Here is a 23,785-nt window from a genome sequence, read left to right as displayed (position 1 = left end):
GTGTCAAACTACATATATACTTAACAATTTGAAATACTGCATCAAGTTTTGATTCGGGTATCTCATATATTGTATTAGTATAAATAAGCTCAGTAAAGATTTGATTGCTTGTGATGGAGACTGTTTTGCAGTGTGGTCTCTGAATCTCCAGTCAAATCTGACTGCAGTTTGTCTCTGTGGTCGTGTTGATGGGACGGTAGCATCATTCAGAAAGCACTAACAATCGTTTGTTAGGCGTCTGTACGGTTTGCTGTAAATAATCAATAGTCGAGTGGTTTATCTCTGGTGTATTTAAGCTTTTTCTTTTATTTCTTGAATGTCTTTCTGTCTGTCTGCTCTCTAGCTTTGCAATCGTGGACGATGTTATTTTGTATTACTACGATGTTTTTTGTTTTTTTTTTTGTAAAGGCAAACTTAAAGACAGAAGGGATCGGAGGAGACGGACGGTGATGATCTGTCTCCTCCTGCTGTCAGGAGCCTTAAACGTTTTATTTTTCTATTTACTTTCTGTTCTCAGTTCATCTCTCCATCATCAAACTAACAGGGATTTGTAATGTTTTTGTTCAATGCCTTGAAATTTGTGGATCACGTGCCTTCCAGGTTGAAATGTTGAAATGACAATGCATCAGTGAAGAACTTGAACTCCCTTTTTTTAATGTCCTGAGCGGACGTAATAAATAAAAAAAAACACACAAACAGACATCAGAAACCAACTATGCACCACTCGGAGGAAGCTTGTTCGCTCTCGCCGCCGCCCGCCATCCCTCCCTCCAACCCAGTGTACAGCTTTTATAATGACTCAACAAACCAGACAGAATGATGTAGCAAAACCTCTTTTTCTCCTTGTTTGTTTTAAAAAGTGTGAAGAATATTTTGTGGCATTTTTATTTTTCACCAAGTGTTAGACGTTTTTGCTTTTTTTTTGTGTAGTTTACTGGAATAATACAGCACTTTGCCAAAAAGAAAAAAAAGGTGTAGGAATTTTAGGGTTAACTTTTTATTTATCGACATAACTGGTCTCCTTCTTTGTATTTTGGATGTATGACAGATCAATTCACTCTGTTCTGATGTCAAAAAAATGCTAATGAAAATGTGGGGTCATCTGTTTTCGAACTGTAATAGTTAATACATGTGATCTCTTATTAGCCTATAATAAATGTTTTCATACACAGCTCTCATGTCTCTGTTTGATTCTTCCATCTGAAATACTGATCAGTTAAATTGCCCTCTGCCTGTTTTTCCTTATTTTCTCATTATTTTGCTGCTCCGGGTGTTTTACCAACCCGAAACACTGCTATCTGACATTCTGGGAATATCTTTCTGGTGGGTTTACAGACAGCTCGGACAAATCGCACTGAGTCTACCTTTAACTCAGGGTCTGCTTATTAACTGTTAGTGGGGCCAAAGCTGTTCTCATCACTTAACGAGACATTTCACCATAAAATCATTAAATCGGAGTGTTACAATTGTAACACTCTGATGTCTTACCTTAAATTTAATATTATAGTCTTGTCCTTACTGGTGAAAATCTATCAATTGTATAAACTAGAAGAGGTCAACCTGAAAAGAATATTCAGATGTAAACCCTTTATAATCACCAAGATTTTGATTAGTAACTGTAGTGTAATTGCATTTTTTCTTCTCTGGAGCTGAAACAGGTTACAGATATATTAATTTTGTAATCTAGTGACCTGTAACCAGTCAGGAGTTGGTATAGGTTATATATAGTTTTTTTTTTTAAAGGTTTTTCAAAACTTGTGAACCACCACAACCACGACAAGTCCTGAGGAAAAAAAATACACAACACAAAAACATTAGACAAATACAATGATACAATATAGACAAATAAAACCAGAGTGCCAGAGTGTGGTCAGCCAGATGTTTCTTATATAATTTATATAATAAAAGAAATTCAAGTACTCTGCCAGTTATGAGGGAAAATGTAAACACAGTGTTACAATTGCCCCTGGCCTCCCCTACCTCAAAATTGTACTTAACGGTAAGTGAGTATATGTCATTATTTACGCACATAGTGTTTATATCGATATATATATGTAAGTTGTACTGTCTTATTAAATATCCCAAATATGAGTTAATAATATGATATGAACATGACAGCAGCAGACTGTTTGACAGCAGCTCCACGTGCTTTCTCTGTTTACATTCTGCAGAGGAAGCACGCGGTCCTCGCTGCTGGCTCTCTCATTGGCTCGACGTCACGGAGGCCCCACCCACAGGCGGGACTCGCACGCGGAAGCTGTTTTGGAGCCGCGAAATAAACGGCAAATATCTCTGTAAAGCGAAAGAATTATCGCTTTATTATGACCGCAGATGATTTATTTGCTTCTGCCAAGCCGTCAAAGTTTAACCGGAACTTACGGAAAGCGGTGTTTACATCAAAAAACATTCCTGCGATCCGCCGTCCGTTAGAAGTGAACGGAGGCTCCGGTTAAACACAGTGAATAATGGGTTTAATCACGGTTTAGCTTCTCTAATAATCTTTCACAGCTCAGAGTGGAGTACATTAACCCCCTTTAAATTGTTCGGCGCGAGTCGTTTGTCAAAATCTTCACTCAGATTTGAACATTTAGCGCGTTTCTGTGAACCGGGAACGCGCATGCGCAGTGGACAGCTGCGGGCATATGCGGATATAAGGATTGGCGCCGGCGCCACAGCTGATGCATTCATTCATTCATCACCGAGGAGGTAAGACCTCCGAGCTGGAGGGAACATTTATACTCATATTTGTACTTTAATAACATATTTCTGCTGTCAACTCTTTCATCCTGGTGCCATCGTGCATTTCGATCTTAAATCATCCGCTTTCCCCGCGTAGTTTTGTGTTTAGTGGATTTAAATCTGGACAAGAGAGGAACTGCAGCCATATCTTAGTTTCTAGCTTGTATTTTACTTTATTTGAAGGGGTTTCCAGTAATATTGTGATCAATTCTAACTCGTTTTAATCTCGCATGTTATCCTGGAGGTGTGTTTAGTCAGATTTCTGGGTTTCAGATGAGTTTATCTGTACAAACACTGGAGCTGCTCTTCTAACTTTAAAACTCATAAAAGTGTATTTTTCGGTGTCTTTGGTTCTGTTGCATGTTTTCCTAAATCAGGCCAGTATTCAGCTGTTTGCATGTAAAAGCTGCAGATCATCATCTTATCTGCATATCGGGGTTAGCTGGTTATTGTTGACCTAGTTAGCTGTTGCCGGGCTAAGTTTGCTAATTACTGTAGCTCCCCCTCCACAGTTTAGCCTAGCTGGGGTCTCGGTTTACTCAACTTTAATGGACTTTGAAGTGGTTTGCCTTTAGATATGTGCTTCCTATGAGTTTATTCTGACTGTTGAGGACGTGTTTAAGCCGATACGGTTTATCTTTAGCGGTCATTTCCACCAGTTCCCCCCGCAGACCTGGAGGAGGTTGCGGGGAGGCTGGACTCAAATCCTCCCGCTTCTGCGCTGCGGAAATTGGCGCGTCTTTGAGTTTCAATCCTCAAATAAAGTTCATATTTAGCCGTTTTCACACACTCAGACTACACTGATGTTGTGTTAAGATGTGTCCTTCGTAGCTGAAGACGATAAACTCCGGCTGAAACGCGGTATTTTTGAGCTTTTTTTGTTTGAAATCGAGGGAACAACCAGCCCCCCTCCTTTTTGGCTGGAGCCTCCACACTAGCTCACAGAGCTTGTCTGGCTAGTTTGTGTCTCTAATGTCACACAGTCACACCAGTTTAAGCCATTAATATTAAATAACGGCTGTCATGATCTTTACATTTATTGCTTTAGCTTTTATTAGTCGATTATTATTTTGTGAAGTTATTTTGGCTCTCTTTACTGGTGGTCACAAGCTAACCACAGCTTCAAACTGAGCCTCTAAAATGTGATTTTCTGTTAAAATTTGGGGGCCCAGTGGTTCCCAGGACCTTCTCTGGCTCCTCCAGGACTTTCCAAGTGCCAGTTAGGTTCATAATAAGATTATTTAAGTTATTTTCATTGACTCGGGCCTGTCTTAGTCTTATGCAACCTCACCAACTCACACCAGTCCCCTCTAACATGTTGTGTACTTGTGATTATTGGGCCCCAGTGGCTCCACAACATGGCCCCAGGTCTCTACAAGAGATTATGAAATTGTTCCAGTACAGTTGGATTAATTATGTTCATATAAGCTGCCTAATTCCTCATCCTCTCTGTGCTCCATGTGTCTGAATGTCTGTTAGTTTTTCTGACAGTGATGTTAAAGTTGCATCTATATCTCATCTGTTCCCTTTTTCTTTTTCTTTTTTTTTTGCAGAGGAGCCATAAATTAACTCGACACAATGTCCAGACGCAGGTGAGCAGCTGGTGGCGTTTTGTTCTCGGACTGTAGTCTGGGGGCCCACAGGGGGCCTCACTGTAGAGACATGTTCCTCCTCACTGCAGCTGAAACTCTTATCACATTTACTCTTAAGGATGTTTACTGTGGACGTTTTCACCAACACAGAATTTAACTTTTTGGACTATATGTACATGTGGAACGATGATGGTTCACATCTTCTCTTAGATGTTGATAATGAATCATCCACAGACTTTGTCCAACTTTAGTGTAGGCTTGTAACAGTATGAGACTCTCTCAGTGGTATTACACAAGTATTATCAGTTACAGTGTCCCTAAAAGAATTTAAAAAAAGGCGGGGTATTTAATTTCACAAAATATTAAGTAATAATCCTTTATTAGTCCTGCAATGTGGAAATTTGCTCTGTTACAGCAGCAAAGTAATACACAACACAAAGAGACACTAAATGAGTGTGTACATATGGAAGATAACCAGGAGAAAATATAAAATATAAGAGTAAAATATGAGGAAATATTAAAGGTGCAAACAATACAACTACAGGACCGATCTAAACAAAAGGAAATATGAAAAATAGGTGCGATTTAGACAGAAATACTAGATAGAAATACTAAAAGTAGGACTGTTAACAAGTGTAAATGTAAAAATGTAAACATTATGTCCTTACAGACACGAAACGTGCTTAAAAACTTGAAATATACGAGAGCTACAGCTAACAATCATTTTCATTTCCTTGATTAATTGATTAATGCTGGTTTGCCTAAAAAATGTTGATCACTGAGGATTAAAGAAAGTAGAAAATATTCCCATTTAAGAAGCTGGAATCAGAAGTTTGACTTTTTTTTCCTTTTAAAAAAAAGTGCTTAAACCAATTAATCGATTATCATAATGGTTGTAGATTAATTTAATAATTGATTGATCATTGCAGCTCTAAGACCTACACTTTACACTTCTACAGTATCCTGTGCTGTAGATAAGTAGATGTTTACGGTAATATGAGTCAGTTTTCATACCATATATTATCATTCTGATCTCCTCTATGTTTGATTTCAGCGGTCGCATCACTTTGCAAGCCAGAGATTCAAACACACCTGAGCCGACAGTCAGAGCACCACTGAAGAAGAGAAAGTCAGAGGTTTGTCTTTCCTTTTTTTTTTTTTTTTAAATTCTCTTATCTTTCTATCAAAGATCTATTGTTGAATAACTTCCTTTGTACTCTCGTTTTTAATCGATTCGTCTCCAGCTGTATTATCCTGTTGAAGCTGTTATTAGCGGTGACACAAACTCACCTGTTTATTTTCTTTCTCCAGCCTTCCAAGAAAAAACTACAACCTGCTGCCAAGAAACAGAGCTATGAAATACAGGTCAGTGTGTCCACATGTCATTAACTCTCAATGATTGTGTGTGTTTATAACTGATAAGGGCTGAGGCCGGGATGTGTGTTGGTACTAGTTTATTATCTGCTTGTGTCCCCTCCCTTCTGCTGTGACCAGCCCTGTTTGAAAACTTTACTTTTATTGGGGTGTTTTTTCATCAGCGTGCAGCCTTTAATTCACAGTAAAATCTTATGGTCGGCAAAATATTGTTTTCTTATATAACGAGCGTCCATTTTGTTACACCTTTGTTCCTCCATATTCTGCTTGCCACTTGTTTGCATTTGTTTATTTTCTTAGTTTTTGTCCCATTTTAGTCTCTCCCACACACTTTTCTCTGCGCTTCAAGCTAATTATTATATTAAATTAATCTTTCTATGATGAGATCAGCCTGCAGGAACACGTTAAAGTGACTCAGGAGTTTCTGCAGGAGCCGTGCAGTACCTGCCTTTCACCACTAGGTGACACTAGTTAGCTCGATAGGAAAATTGGAAGTTCAAAACCCCAAGAACCTTGTATTTATAGCAGATTTAATTACAGGTAAATGTAATGTAATTTACACTGAAATGTACACAGGAACATGGAATAAAACAGAAGAACATAAGGGAATGTAATGATAAGAAACTGGAAGAAATACAAGAAATTAAACAGTCAGCAAAAGGTGATGATGAGATCAGGGCTGCAACAATAATTTTCATTTCATTGATCCAAATATCCACAACCCAAAAGATATATTTAAAAAAAAAAGCAAGATATTCACATTTAAGAAGCTGTAATCAGAGAATTTAGATTTTTTTTTCTTTTACAAAAATTACTCAGATCCATTGATTGATCAAAATAATTGGTGATTAACTCAATAGTTGACAACTAATCAATTAATTGTTGCAGCCCTAGGTTAGAGGTGTGCAGTAGCCAATCTTAAGCCAGAAAAAGGAAAATTTATTAATCTGTATGAACTTGATCAGACTTGTGTTTGGGGCTGCATCTGTTATTTTAACTGCTGACTAAACTGTCAATCGTTGTCTTTTTCTGGTTTTTGCAGAAGTGCTGGTCGGAGGACGGAGCGAGTCCGTGCGTCCTCATCGAAACTCCTCACAAAGAGCTGGAGCCTGCAGACCCGTCCAGCTTCAAGCAGTACAGATTTAAGAACCTCTTCATCAAGGCCTCCCCCATTCCTCGCCTCAGGTAAACCGTCTGTGTGTTTTACACTTCAATGACGCCGCTGCTGCTCGACACTTCATGCCGAGCTGTTACTCCACCCGACTCTGTATTCAGTCATTAAACCCTCATTCACTGTGAATTCTCCTTTTAATGGAGGCTTTGTGTCACTTTAATCAGCTGTAGGCTCATATTGAGAAGAAACCCTGAAAATGGATTCATTCACAAACTTAGGAAGAACAAAATGTTTTCAATACCTTCAGCTTTTTGTTGTGGGAAACTTTTATTCTGTAACATTAAGTAAAGTTAAAACCACAATGGCTCATCTTGACATTCATATCCTGGTGTTTGTCTTCCAGCTGGGCCAGTTCAGACGACGTCTGGATCAAAATGCTCAACAAGGAGCTGAAGTATGTTCACGACAAGAGCTACCTGCAGCGGCATCCCAAACTGCAGCCGAAGATGAGAGCCATTCTGCTGGACTGGCTGCTCGAGGTGAGGAAGTGGTTGACGGAAAATATTGTATTATTAATCACAGATTTTTAAGATGCAGAAACCACTTTCAGATAGTCAGCAATTTAAAACTGTATCTGTGTGTGTGTGTGTGTGTGTGCAGGTGAGTGAGGTGTACAGCCTCCACCGGCAGACGGCCTACCTCGCTCAGGACTACTTTGATCGCTTCATGCTGACGGAGGAGAACTACGGCAAAGAATACCTACAGCTGCTCGGAATCACGGCGCTCTTCATCGCCTCAAAGATAGAGGTGAGTCTGTCCTCATCCTCTAACCACAGATGCACATACTTCCAAATGATACAGTTTAAAAATACTTTCTTCCATCATCCAGACGCCTGTGTTTTATCTCCTTAATAACGTCGTTCTCTCTTCTCTTCAGGAAATCTACCCTCCTAAAATCTTCGAGTTCGCCTACGTCACAGATGGAGCCTGCGACATGTGGGACATCCAGCAGACGGAGCTTCTCATGCTGAAGGTACGATAAAACACTGTTCACCCTCCACCGCTCCCTACAACAGAAACATTTTCATCTATTTTTTAGAGCAGGATATTTAGGGGGAGACAGCAGGTCACATAGAAGTAGTTTACATCATCTGAGAGCTGGGAAACTGAAGATTAATTTAAGATGCAGCACCTATTTAAAAAAGTAAAATAAAACGGTGTAAACAGGATAAAACAAACAGTAAAATAAAGCAGTATAATAATTAAAATCTGGTAAAATAGTAATAAAATGACATGTGTGACAGTACAGGTCATATGAAGAGTGAAGGGGGGGGGGGGGGGGGGGGGAGTGCAAACAGCCAGTTGTGCGACGTTGCAGCAAAAAGCACCGAAAGTTGTGTAGAAACTGATTTTGTGTCATGACATTGCAGTGATGCTCGTTCCCATGATGCTTTACCAGGTCTCAGACGGTTTTGGAGTTGATACCATTTATTTATTACAGATTTGGTGCAAAATTTAGCAATTTTTGACCACTTGAATTCCCTCCAAAATACCAAAAGAGGCCACTAAGACCTCGAGGAACATCATAGAAATAAAAAAAAAAAAACATGCTGTGATTTGGTGTCAAAACTTTTTGACATTTGGAAATTTCTTGCATTTTTTGGCAGATGCATGATAGTCACTTCTCTTCTGGAGATTGTTCAGTGACCCTCTGACTGTCAGTAAATCTCGGAACGCACCAACTCTGTAAATTTGTGAAGTTTAATGAGTCTGGGATGATCCTCGATTACTCAACTAGATTAGGAGGTAATGATGCGTATACTGCATGTGAGAGTACACAAAGAACCCGTCGACATTTAGATACCTTGAGGTGAGCGTTGAAGGAACCTCTTTGGAAATGGTCATGCCAGTTTTTTCTTTTCCAAAAGTGTTATTTAGCCTCTTCATGACAAGCTAAGCTATTTGCTATCTATTAGTAGCCAGTTTTAAAACTGAGCCTGTTATAGTTTCTGAAGGATGGTAAAGTCGGCCGAGGATGTGGAAGTCTGAACAGTGTTTAAGAGGTTAAGAAATGACTGTACGTACTGAAAACAGCTGGATTCACTGTTTACTGCAGCACAAATAATTCTAAAAGTTTTACAGTGTAACTTTAGACAAATGTATCTTGATTTACTTAAATTAATAACTGAGTTCTAAACAACCTCCAAAACTCTAAAATGGAAAAGGTGAAACATGAAAACAGCAACTTCTAGAAAAACACAGGGGAATTTTAACAAACTGTTCAAGAAGCCCTGTGGTGATTCTGTTACACGTTGTATTATGGGATGGATGTTGACTTGTTTGTTGTTGTTGTCGTCTCGCAGGCGTTGGACTGGAATCTGTGTCCGGAGACGCCCATCTCCTGGCTGAAGCTGTACGCTCAGGTCGAGGCCCAGAAAGACGGAGAGAACTTCCTGGTGCCGCAGTTCTCCCAGGAAACGTACATCCAGATCACACAGGTATGTCACACCTGCGTCGCTAACACAACACGCGGCTCGATGATGAGGTGAAAACAAACCTGTGATGTTTGCGACACGTCGTGCTGACCTTTGACCTGTGTGTTGCAGCTGTTGGACCTGTGCATGATGGACATCGACTCGTTGGACTACGGCTACAGCGTTCTTGCTGCAGCCGCCTTCTGCCACTTCTCCTCGTTTGATGTTGTACATAAAGTCTCAGGTAAGTTTGATTTTCCCATCTGGACGTCTGATTCAAAATATTTTGGATAAAAGCTCATTATGAGAGCAGAAATCCAAAGTTTTCTCGTCAGATTAAATAAATATTTAGGCTTTTATGTGCTTCTGATTTTTTTTTTTTAATTCTAACCAGCATTTAATTTACAATTTTTAATAAATTTAGAGAAGTGATCGACTCTTTGTGAACATCAGAATTCTGTCAGAAAATGGTGGATGTTGACAGGGGTGATTTTAACTCAGTTCTTACCCATTCGTCCATCAGGTCTGACGTGGGACAGCATCGCTCCGTGTTTTTTGTGGATGACTCCCTTCATGGACACGCTGCGATCTGAAGCCACACCTCAACTCAAGGACTTCCCTAAAGTCAAATCTGACGACAGACACAACATCCAGACACACGTGGCTTATCTGGACCTGCTGGTGAGTAAAATACACAAACGGCTTCTACAGCCGGGGACTCAGTCGAGACAAATGTCAAGGGTTGAAGGCTTCTGTTGTCAGATATGATACAAGTGCTTTTTTTTTTTTGATAACTTTTCTTCATTTAAATAACATTTAAGTCTCTCAATAACATAGAAAAGTTAGCAGACCCTCCATGAAGTGATGAAAGAGATGGAGGACAAAGTCTACAGTCCTTGTTCAGTGACATGAATGTGACTTTTATGCAAAAAAAATCTCCTTGATTTGTGCAACTCAGACTAATGAAGCTGCAAGTTAGTTCCAGCTTTAAAATTAATTTTTACTTAACAAAGATTGTGGATTGTGTCCTACATCTACGTGAATTCAGGCCACGAAGGGACAGCAGAAATGTTTACTGACTAAATACAGGTTTAAACTTAGATTTGCATTATAAAAAAACAACCATTTGTCACTTTAACCTCTTAACAAAGGCTGCAAAGTTCAGAAAAGCAAAAACCCGTGATAAGAAAATGGCATAAATGTGACTCACCAAAGTGATGCGACTTGATGAGAATAAAACAGTAACCCTGGTAAAATGGATTAAAACAGTTTGTTACAAAAACAGATAGATGGATGAAATATCAAATATTGTTTACACATGAGAGTCCTGAACTTTACTGTCGGAGTCTCCAAGCCCGAAAAGGCCATTTTACTATTTGGATTTTCATATTGCCATGAATTAATAATTTTTAAATCACCCGATCGAGGCCTAAATGCTGTTTTAGACTGCAGGGAATGAAAATCTGGTGGGAAATTTAAGATTATGAATCCTTTACTGGGCTAAAATTATTCATTTTGAGTCTCAATCAGTTATTTTTCTGGGCAAATATTAATATATTAAACTTTCCAATTCAAACGACGACTAACCAAACTTTTTATGCTGATGCTTCCTTGTCGTTTCCGTGTTTAGCTTTTCTTTTTTCTGTCACTACGTAAATACTATTTATACAAGGCTTGAACTTAAAAACCGTAAAACTTTGAGACTAATGTTGATTTTGTTTTTTCTGTCCTGCAGAGAAAAGCTCAGAAGCGTCGGGTCGACAGCCCCGACCATCAGATGTCTCCCGTCACCGTGGGAGCCATCCTGACTCCGCCCAGCAGCACAGAGAAACCGGCCAATCCCTGAGCCTGAACACGACCGACCGGCGAGACACGCTACCTCCTCCACGGCTTGACGTTTGAAGTGACGCCGACCTGTCAGACCACATCCGCACCTCGGGACGCTACTTTTCTTTTTCTTTTTTGTTGTTTTTTAGGAAAAGGTGAACTTCGCGCAGCACGTTCTGGATTTTATTTTTCTAACACTAAGTCAGGGCGCCGATTCCTGACGGTCTTTTTATTGATTTGATTCTATAAAACTCCAAATATGGAGTGTCAGGAAATGCAGTTCTTAGGCAGGTAACCAAACTGTTTTTTTGTTTTCTTTTTTTAAACAACATACAACTAACTCATGTGAACCAGCAGCAGGTACCTCGTAGACAAAACCAAGATGTCTGTCCTGCAGCAGAGACTGGAGTCCACAGATGTGATGTGGGGACGTTAACTTTATTTTTATAATAAAGCGTCTTGGTTTGAGAGTGACTGAAGCGTTTTGTACCTGTGAGGTGTTTATATCCGGGAGTTTTACTGGTGCTGTCCTTTAAATCGAGGCTTAAATGCTTTCAGATGGTGCTTCAGTTTGATTCTCAGGAAAAAGGAAACGAGGAATCTCTCGTTTTCTGCACGAACAATATTCCATTCCACTCTGAACTGAGGAAATTAAAGTGTTTTTAATTATTATCCTTGCCTAAATTCCCATTAAACAGTGTATGAACTTGTAGATTGACACTTTGATTGTGGTGAACAGACGATGTGATTCTCTACGCGAGCCGCCGGAACAAGAAGACGCTTGGTTTTCTGTGTGACGTCCTGAATGCACCTGATCCGTTTGTGGCTCAATCATTTTTATTATAGTTGCAACCTGGTTGCACATTTCTTGTTACATTCCTGGAAGACTTGACTTGCATAAGAAAACTGCCTACGATTGTGCAAAGTTTTCTTTTTTTTTTTTTTCAGTGCTTGTATTTATTGATAAGCCTTCAATGTAAAAAAAACAACAAAAAAAAACGTAAATGTTCATATGTAAAAAAAAAAACTGTTGGTGCTGAATGAGCTCGGTTTGATCACTGCCAAAGGCAAAATCTATTTATGATTTAGCTCTGTGACACCTGTTGTTGAATTACAGTTGCTGTTGTCCTCTTTAGTGCCTTTAAATGAAATGTGTGGCTACTTAATTTAAGCTAGAACGAGCCAAAAGGCCGTCGAGAGATCGAACAAACCTGTGACTGTAAACCTGAAGCCTCTGCTGTGACGAGGCTCCGCAGTGAACGAACGACCATGTAAACTGTATGTAGGTTAAAGAATGTAAGTTTTTGTAAATAGAGCAATTCAGAAATGTGTAATTTTTTCTTTTATATTGGAATGTTTTAAATAAATGAAATGAAATGAACTCTGAGTTTGGTCTGTGTGACGACTGGACGTCGTGTTCGGGTGGTGAGTTAAAAGATTAGCGACGGTTCTGAAGGTAGCGACCCCTTACATGTTTTTATTTAATTTGATACAGCTGATTTAATTTTATTCCTTTCTACTTAATTATGTGAAAGAACAACACAAGCAAAATGTATTAGAGCCGTTTTCCTCCATTAATGGGTGACATTTGCTTTACTGGCAGGAGGAAGATTGATTTTTAGATTAGAATAAGATTTGAACAATTTTAGATTTAAATTAAAATTTAAGTATATCAATGTTTTCTATCTTAAATGAATGAAAACTTTCATGAACCACTACATTCTCCAAGTTAATATTTTGGTTTCTCTTGAGATACCAGAGACATCAAATAACTTAGATAATGGAGTCTAAAGGGAAAAAAAATGACAATTGTTATTAAAAAGTGATTTTAAGTGGGTGTTTCTATTCTAGTTTAGTTTGTGGGTTTAAAAAAACAAAACAAGAAAAAGGTCCAGTAAGTCATTAAAATGAGAAACTTGTAACATTTTATAATAATCATTAAGAAATGTTAAATTAATAATTAATTTAATTTTAGATTAGTTATATAACTGTTAAACATTAAAATAATTGTTTATATCAGCCTCAACTGGGTGGAAACTTTCCCATTTTTTGTCTTCAAATCAATCAATCAATCAATCAATCAATCAATCAATCAATCAATCAATCAATCGTGTGACAAAGGAAAGAACAGCTGGACAAACTGATAAACCTAACAAGCTGCAACAAGCAATCTATTATTGATTGATTATTAAATTAATCTGCATCTATTTTGGTTATTAATTAATTGCTTGCAGTCATTTTTTAATTTAAAAATAGTCCAAATTCTGATTCCAGCTTCTTAACTGTGAATATTTTCTGGTTTCTTTCCTCTCGGACGCCATCTTGGACTTTGATCAACAATTTTTCACCATTTTCTAATATTTTATGAACCAAATAACTAATTGATTAACTGAGATATTAATTGACCAATTAGTCTATGATGAAAATTATCATTAGCTGCAGCCCTAAAAACATTTTATTAGGTTAAAAACAATTTCTCCATATTCTATACTGAGGTAGTCCAAAGGTAACAGAAAGTAATCAAGTTACATTACTTTAAAAAAATATAGTCAGTAATGTAATCCGAATGTCACAATATTAAAGGAGTAATTAGTGAATTTATCAGAATACATTTTTAAAGTGAGCCTCCTGGACTCTCATGACGTTACAGGAAGGAAACCTGGTTTGTGTTTCAAAGGAGAGTTATGGCCTCGTTCACACGTAGGACTGAAATGCATTCTGGGTAACAACTACAAGCTTTAAATACAGGAGTGAGCGAGTCCCTCCACTGAAGTCAATAAAATCTATAGTCTACAGTAACTTTAAATGATCAGTGTTCTGGTTTTTGTCTTTATTCTGCAAAAGAATATTCCTCCTAAACTAGTTGTTTATTCCAGTTTAAACTGCCCTTCAGTTGAATACAATAGAAATAAAAACACAGTTCTATTTAACATGTATTCTATGGATTTCTGAAGGATTGCATGTTGCTTTTTGCTGATATTTTATGTCCGGAAAAGAAAAACTTGTTGAACGATATTTTGATCACTTATGGTCTGTGGTGTTTGATGGACGCACAGACTAAACTGACTGTCAGTGTTTAACACACTAATATTAATATCACCATCAATTACTTTTCATTATTATCGTGTACAGTTAAGTTCAATATCATGTGATGTCTTTAAATTTGTTATCTGGCGCAATAAACTTTTTTTTTTATTACCTTTCAATACTTTTACTGACAATATTACTTTCAATTATTTTTGTTCTTTGTTATTCTAGAGACACTGTTTCTTTGCTTTTACTCCTTATACAGTTTAAATGTTCTTTTTAAAAAAAAACAAAAAAAACATTTTATTTATTAACTTATTTCATCCATGCATATACTTATAACAAATAAACTCATATCATTGTTTTGTTTTGTTTTTTTACTGAGACAAGAAGAAATACAAAAAACATTTTCTTCTTTTCTCTTTCACACTTTATATTTCACTAATTTGATGCTTTGTTTTTATTCTTATGCTACTGTAATTCTGGAGCAATTTGGCACAAAAAATTCCTTCAAGATTAATAAAGTTTTATCTTTTTATCATGGTAACATCTTGTCTTTAGTTTTGGTATTGTGATATAGTATATTTAAGATAAGAAACTTAATTCACATTTTCCAGCAGTTCAAAAAATACAGGAAGAATAAGGTGTGAGTGATAAGTAGAGTACTGATACAATAAAGATAAAATTAAAAATATAAATCAAGCAGCCTCGTATTTATAAGTTACATCTCCATTAACGTAACTGGAGCTGCAGTGAAGTGGAGTAATAATAATAATGATAATAATAATAAATACGGTTGTGTTAGTTTCCACACAGCAGTGAGGAGAGCAGAGACTCAGAGTCTCAGTTTAGTGAGACGTCTGTAGTTTCAACAGTCGCAGAGAAAACAAAGAAACTTCCAGCATGTGTGAAGAAAAACAGTCACATGTTAATGAAAGAAACAAGATGAGTCCCAAAGTGTTACTGCAGGAGCTCCTGAGTCACAAACCAGCCTGAAACTGCTGCAGTGCAACACACACACACAGACACACACACACACACACACACACACACACACACACACACACACACACACACACACACACACACAGGACAAAAGATTGAATAGTGACCGTGGCATTCACCCCTGTGTTTGGCGGCATTCCTCTCTCTCTCTCTCTGTGTGTGTGTGTGTGTGTGTGTGTGTGTGGGTGAGAGACCTATATAGGGTATTTTGGCAGACTGTGGCCTCCTTCCACATATATGCACCCCCCCTTATAAGAAACTCCTGGAGAGAGTGCATTGTGTTGGCCTGGGAAAGCATCGCCCACACACACACACACACACACTTGTAGAGACATTACATAGACTTACATTCATTTCCTGGAGACTTACACCAACTGTAACCCTAAAATATCAACTTTTGTCCCCAGGCAACTGCTCTTAACTCAGAAATGTACCACAAACATTGTACTTAAAGGGACAGTTCACCCCAGAATCAAAAATACATTTTTTCCCCCTGGCCTGTGGTGCTGTTTGTCCATGTAGATAGTTTTGGTGTGAGCTGGAGAGTTTTGGAGATATCAGAGATAGAGATGTCAGCCTTCTCTCCCGTATGAGAGGACTAAAGTGCATATATTTAAAAAACAGCAGTGTCCGTTTCCAGGTGTCTTATAAACCCAAGAGGGTTGGGCACTACTTCTGCATGACATGAAAATGAAAAGAATAAATCATACATACATACATACATACATACACACACACACACACACACACACACACACACACACACATACATACACACATACACACATACACACATACACACATACACACATACATACATACATACATACATACATACATACATACATACACACACACACACACACACACACACACTAACATACATACATACATACATACTAACATGCATATATACTAATATACATACATACATACATACATACTAACATGCATACATACTAACATACATACATACATACTAACATGCATACATACATACATACATACATACATACTAACATGCATACATACATACATACATACATACATACATACTAACATGCATACATACATACATACATACTAACATACATACATACATACATACTAACATGCATACATACATACATACATACTAACATGCATACATACATACATACATATCTACTAACATACATAAATACATACATACATACTAACATAAATATATATATACACACACATACACACATACATACATATATTCACACTAACATACGTACTATCGTACACACATACCTACATACATACTAACAGACACACACATACATACATACTAACATTCACACATACATACATACTAACATTCACACATACATGTATACATATATATACATACAAACATACATAGTAACATACACCCATAGATACATACATTACATAACATACATACATAACATACATACATAACATACATACATAACATACATACATAACATACATACATAACATACATACATAACATACATACATACATACATACATACATACATACATACATACATACATACATACATACATACATACATACATACATACATACATACTAACATGCATACATACATACATACTAACATGCATGCATACATACATACTAACATGCATGCATACATACATACATACATACATACATACTAACATGCATACATACATACATAAATACATACATACATACATACATAAATACATACATACATACTAACATGCATATATACATACTAACATACATACATACATACTAACATACATATACATATACACACACATACACACATACATACTAATATACACACATATATATCTACATACACACATACATAATAACATTCACACATACATACATACTAACATTCACACATACATGTATACATATATATATATATACATATATATACACACAAACATACATAGTAACATACACTCATACATACACACATGTATACACACATATATACTATCATACATACATACATACATACATAAATACATACATACTAACATGCATACATACATACATACATACATACTAACATGCATACATACATACATACATACATACATACATACATACATACATACATACTAACATGCATACATACTAACATACATACATACATACATACTAACATGCATACATACTAACATACATACATACTAACATGCATACATACTAACATGCATACATACATACATACATAATAACATACATACTAACATGCATACATACATACATACATACTAACATGCATACATACATACATACTAACATACAACCATGAATACATACTAATATACACATACATACATACCAATATACACACATGCATGAATACTAATATACACAAACACATACATATACACACACACACATACTAACATGCATACATACTAATATAGACACACATACATACATACTTACATACACATATACATACATACTAACATACATACACATGTAAATACTAACATATGTACATACTAACAAACATACACACATACATACTAATATACACACATATATATACATACACACATACATAATAACATTCACACATACATGTATACATATATATACACACAAACATACATAGTAACATACCCCCATACATACATACATACATACACACATGTATACACACTTATATACTATCATACATACATACATACATACATACTAACATACATAACATACATACATACATGCATACATATATACATACTAACATACATACATACATACATACATACATAAATACATGCATACATACTAACATGCATACATACATACATACATACTAACATGCATACATACATACATACATACATACATACATACTAACATGCATACATACATACATACATACATACATACTAACATACATAAATACATACATACATACTAACATACATACATACATACATACATACTAACAAACATACACACATACATACTAATATACACACATACATATCTACATACACACATACATAATAACATTCACACATACATACATACATACACATATACATACTAACATACATATCTACATACACACATACATACTAACATACATATATACATACATACATACATACATACATACACACATACATATACATACACATGCATACATACTAACATACACACATGAATACATCCTAATATACACAAACACATACATACTAACAAACATACACACATACATACCTACATACACACATGCATATGTACTAATATACACATACATATCTACATACACACATAACATTCACACATACATACATACATACATACATACATACATACATACATACATACATACATACACACACACACACATACATACATACATACCTACATACATACATACACACACACTAAAATACAAACTTGTATACATACTAATATACACACACATACATACTAACATACACACACATACCTAACTACCTACCTACCTACATACATACTAACATTCAGACATACTAACATACACACATACATACATACTAATTTACACACACACACATACATACTAACAGACACACACATACATACATACTAACATACACACATGAATACATACTAATATACACATACATACATACCAATATACACACATGCATGAATACTAATATACACAAACACATACATATACACACACACATATTAACATGCATACATACTAATATATACACACACATATATACTTACATACACACATACTAACATACATGCTAACAAACATACACACACACACACACATACATATACGCTAACAAATATACATACACACATATATAAATACATACATACTATCATACACACATACATACATACATACATACATACACATACATATCTACATATACACATACATACTAACATTCACACATACATACCTACTTACACACACACACACAAACATACATACCTACATACACACATACATACTAACATACATACATACGTACATACACACACACATACATACATACCTACTTACACACACACATACATACCTACATACACATATACATACTAACATACATATCTACATACACACATACATACTAACATACATACATACATACATACATACACACATACATAACATTCACACATACATACTAACATTCACACATACATACTAACATTCACACATACATGTATACATATATATACACACAAACATACACAGTAACATACACCCATATATACATACATACATACATACACACGTATACACACATATATACTATCATACATACATACATACATACATACTAACATACATAACATACATACATACATACATGCATACATATATACATACTAACATACATACATACATACATACATACTAACATGCATACATACTAACATGCATACATACATACTAACATGCATACATACATACATACATACATACTAACATGCATACATACTAACATACATACATACATACATACTAACATGCATACATACTAACACACATACATACATACTAACATGCATACATACTAACATGCATGCATACATACATACATACATACATACATACATACTAACATGCATGCATACATACATACATACTAACATGCATACATACATACATACATACTAACATACATACTAACATGCATACATACATACATACATACATACATACATACATACTAACATGCATACATACATACATACATACATACTAACATACATATACATATACACACACATACACACATACATACATACATTCACACTAACATACATACTATCGTACACACATACCAACATACATACTATCGTAGACACATACCTACATATATACTAACAGACACACACATACATACATACTAACATACACACATGAATACATACTAATATACACATACATACATACCAATATACACACATGCATGAATACTAATATACACAAACACATACATATACACACACACATACTAACATGCATACATACTAATATATACACACATACATACATACTTACATACACATATACGTACATACTAACATACATGCACATGTAAATACTAACATATGTACATACTAACAAACATACACACATACATACTAATATACACACATATATATCTACATACACACATACATAATAACATTCACACATACATACATACTAACATTCACACATACATGTATACATATATATACACACAAACATACATAGTAACATACACCCATACATACATACACACACACACACACATGTATACACACATATATACTATCATACATACATACATAACATACACATATACATACTAACATACATACTAACATGCATACATACATACATACATACTAACATACATACATACATACATGCATACTAACATGCATACATACATACATGCATACTAACATGCATACATGCATACATACATACATACATACATACATACTAACATACTAACATAGTAACATACATACATACATACATACATACATACATACACACATACTAACATACATATATATATACACACACATACATACATACATTCACACTAACATACATACTATCGTACACACATACCAACATACATACTAACATACACACATGAATACATACTAATATACACATACATACATACCAATATACACACATGCATGAATACTAATATACACAAACACATACATATACACACACACATACTAACATGCATACATACTAATATATACACACACATACTTACATACACATATACATACATACTAACATACATACACATGTAAATACTAACATATGTACATACTAACAAACATACACACATACATACTAATATACACACAAACATACATAGTAACATACACCCATACATACATACATACACACATGTATACACACATATATACTATCATACATACATACATACATACATACATACTAATTTTCACACACACATGCATACTAACAAACATACACACATACATACATACTAACATACACACACACATACACGCATACATACATACAAACATACATACATACATACATACTTACATACATACCAACATACACACACACACACACACTACCTACATACATGCATACATACTAACAATCACACATACATGTATACATATACATACTACCATACACACACACACACACACACACACACACACACACACACATACAACATACATACACACATGTATAATACTAATATTCACACACATATACATACATACTAACATACATACACATGTAAATACTAACATACGTACATACTAATAAACATACACACATACATACACACACGTACATACACACACATACATACTAACATACACACATACAAACATACTAACATACACACACACATACACACATACATACATACTTACATACATACTAACATACACACACACACACACACACACACACACACACACACACACACACACACACACACACACACACACCTACCTACCTACATACATACTAACATTCACACATACATGTATACATATACATACTAAGATACACACATACACACACACATACATACACACATGTATAATACTAATATTCACACACACATACATACTAAAATACAAACTTGTATACATACTAATATACACACACATACATACTAACATACACACACATACACATACCTAAGTACCTACCTACATGCATACATACCAACATTCAGACATACTAACATACACACATACTAATTTACACACACACACACACACACACACACACACACACACACACACACACACACACTAACAAACATACACACATACCTACATATATACTAACTTACACACCTACCTACCTACATGCATACATACATACATACATACTAACATTCACACACATACTAACATTCACACATACATAGACACACACACATACTAACATACACACATGCATACATTCTAATACACACACAGACACACACACACACACACACACACATACATACATACCTATATACCTACATACATATATACTTACATACACACATACTAACATACATGCTAACAAACATACACACACACACATACATATACGCTAACAAATATACATACACACATATATACATACATACTATCATACACACATACATACATACATACATACACATACATATCTACATATACACATACATACTAACATTCACACATACATACCTACATACACATATACATACTAACATACATATCTACATACACACATACATACTAACATACATATATACATACATACATACATACATACATACACACATACATATACATACACATGCATACATACTAACAAACATACACACATACATACCTACATACACACATGCATATGTGCTAATATACACATACATATCTACATACACACATATAACATTCACACATACATACATACATACATACATACATACATACACACATACCTACCTACATACATACATGCATACATGCATACATACATACATACATACATACATACATACACACACACTAAAATACAAACTTGTATACATACTAATATACACACACATACATACTAACATACACACACATACCTAACTACCTACCTACCTACATACATACTAACATTCAGACATACTAACATACACACATACATACATACTAATTTACACACACACACACATACATACTAACAGACACACACATACATACATACTAACATACACACATGAATACATACTAATATACACATACATACATACCAATATACACACATGCATGAATACTAATATACACAAACACATACATATACACACACACATACTAACATGCATACATACTAATATATACACACACATATATACTTACATACACACATACTAACATACATGCTAACAAACATACACACACACACACACATACATATACGCTAACAAATATACATACACACATATATACATACATACATACTATCATACACACATACATACATACATACATACATACACATACATATCTACATATACACATACATACTAACATTCACACATACATACCTACTTACACACACACACACAAACATACATACCTACATACACACATACATACTAACATACATACATACGTACATACACACACACATACATACATACCTACTTACACACACACATACATACCTACATACACATATACATACTAACATACATATCTACATACACACATACATACTAACATACATACATACATACATACATACATACATACATACACACATACATATACATACACATGCATACATACTAACATACACACATGAATACATACTAATATACACAAACACATACATACTAACAAACATACACACATACATACCTACATACACACATATAACATTCACACATACATACATACATACATACATGCATACATACATACACACACACTAAAATACAAACTTGTATACATACTAATATACACACACATACATACTAACATACACACACATACCTAACTACCTACCTACCTACATACATACTAACATTCAGACATACTAACATTCACACATACATGCATACACACATACTTACTAACATACACACAC

General features: G+C 35.2%; 1 protein-coding gene across 1 annotated transcript; it reads left to right on the top strand.

Moving 5' to 3' along the window:
• Positions 1-2,688: 2,688 nt before the first annotated feature.
• ccne2 (cyclin E2) lies at positions 2,689-12,497 on the top strand. Its single transcript, XM_084727441.1, has 12 exons — positions 2,689-2,706; positions 4,293-4,331; positions 5,386-5,467; positions 5,643-5,696; positions 6,748-6,890; positions 7,223-7,358; positions 7,480-7,626; positions 7,757-7,852; positions 9,183-9,317; positions 9,426-9,537; positions 9,817-9,974; positions 11,029-12,497. Exons 2-12 carry the CDS (start codon positions 4,318-4,320, stop codon positions 11,137-11,139), a joined length of 1,188 nt encoding a protein of 395 aa, XP_084583567.1. The 5' UTR covers positions 2,689-2,706; positions 4,293-4,317; the 3' UTR covers positions 11,140-12,497.
• The last annotated feature ends 11,288 nt before the right edge of the window (positions 12,498-23,785 follow it).

The sequence above is a fragment of the Lutjanus erythropterus genome, chromosome 9, assembly GCF_056507025.1.
Source record: "Lutjanus erythropterus isolate fLutEry1 chromosome 9, fLutEry1.hap2, whole genome shotgun sequence".
Lineage (NCBI taxonomy): Eukaryota > Metazoa > Chordata > Actinopteri > Lutjaniformes > Lutjanidae > Lutjanus > Lutjanus erythropterus.
Note: the sequence above shows the minus strand (reverse complement) of the source record. Positions and strands in the feature narration are given on the sequence as shown.

Coding starts and splice junctions, on each gene's coding strand:
- ccne2 (XM_084727441.1), top strand. Junction 7,359..7,479: donor TGCTGGACTGGCTGCTCGAG/GTGAGGAAGTGG, acceptor GTGTGTGTGCAG/GTGAGTGAGGTGTACAGCCT. Junction 9,975..11,028: donor TGGCTTATCTGGACCTGCTG/GTGAGTAAAATA, acceptor TCTGTCCTGCAG/AGAAAAGCTCAGAAGCGTCG.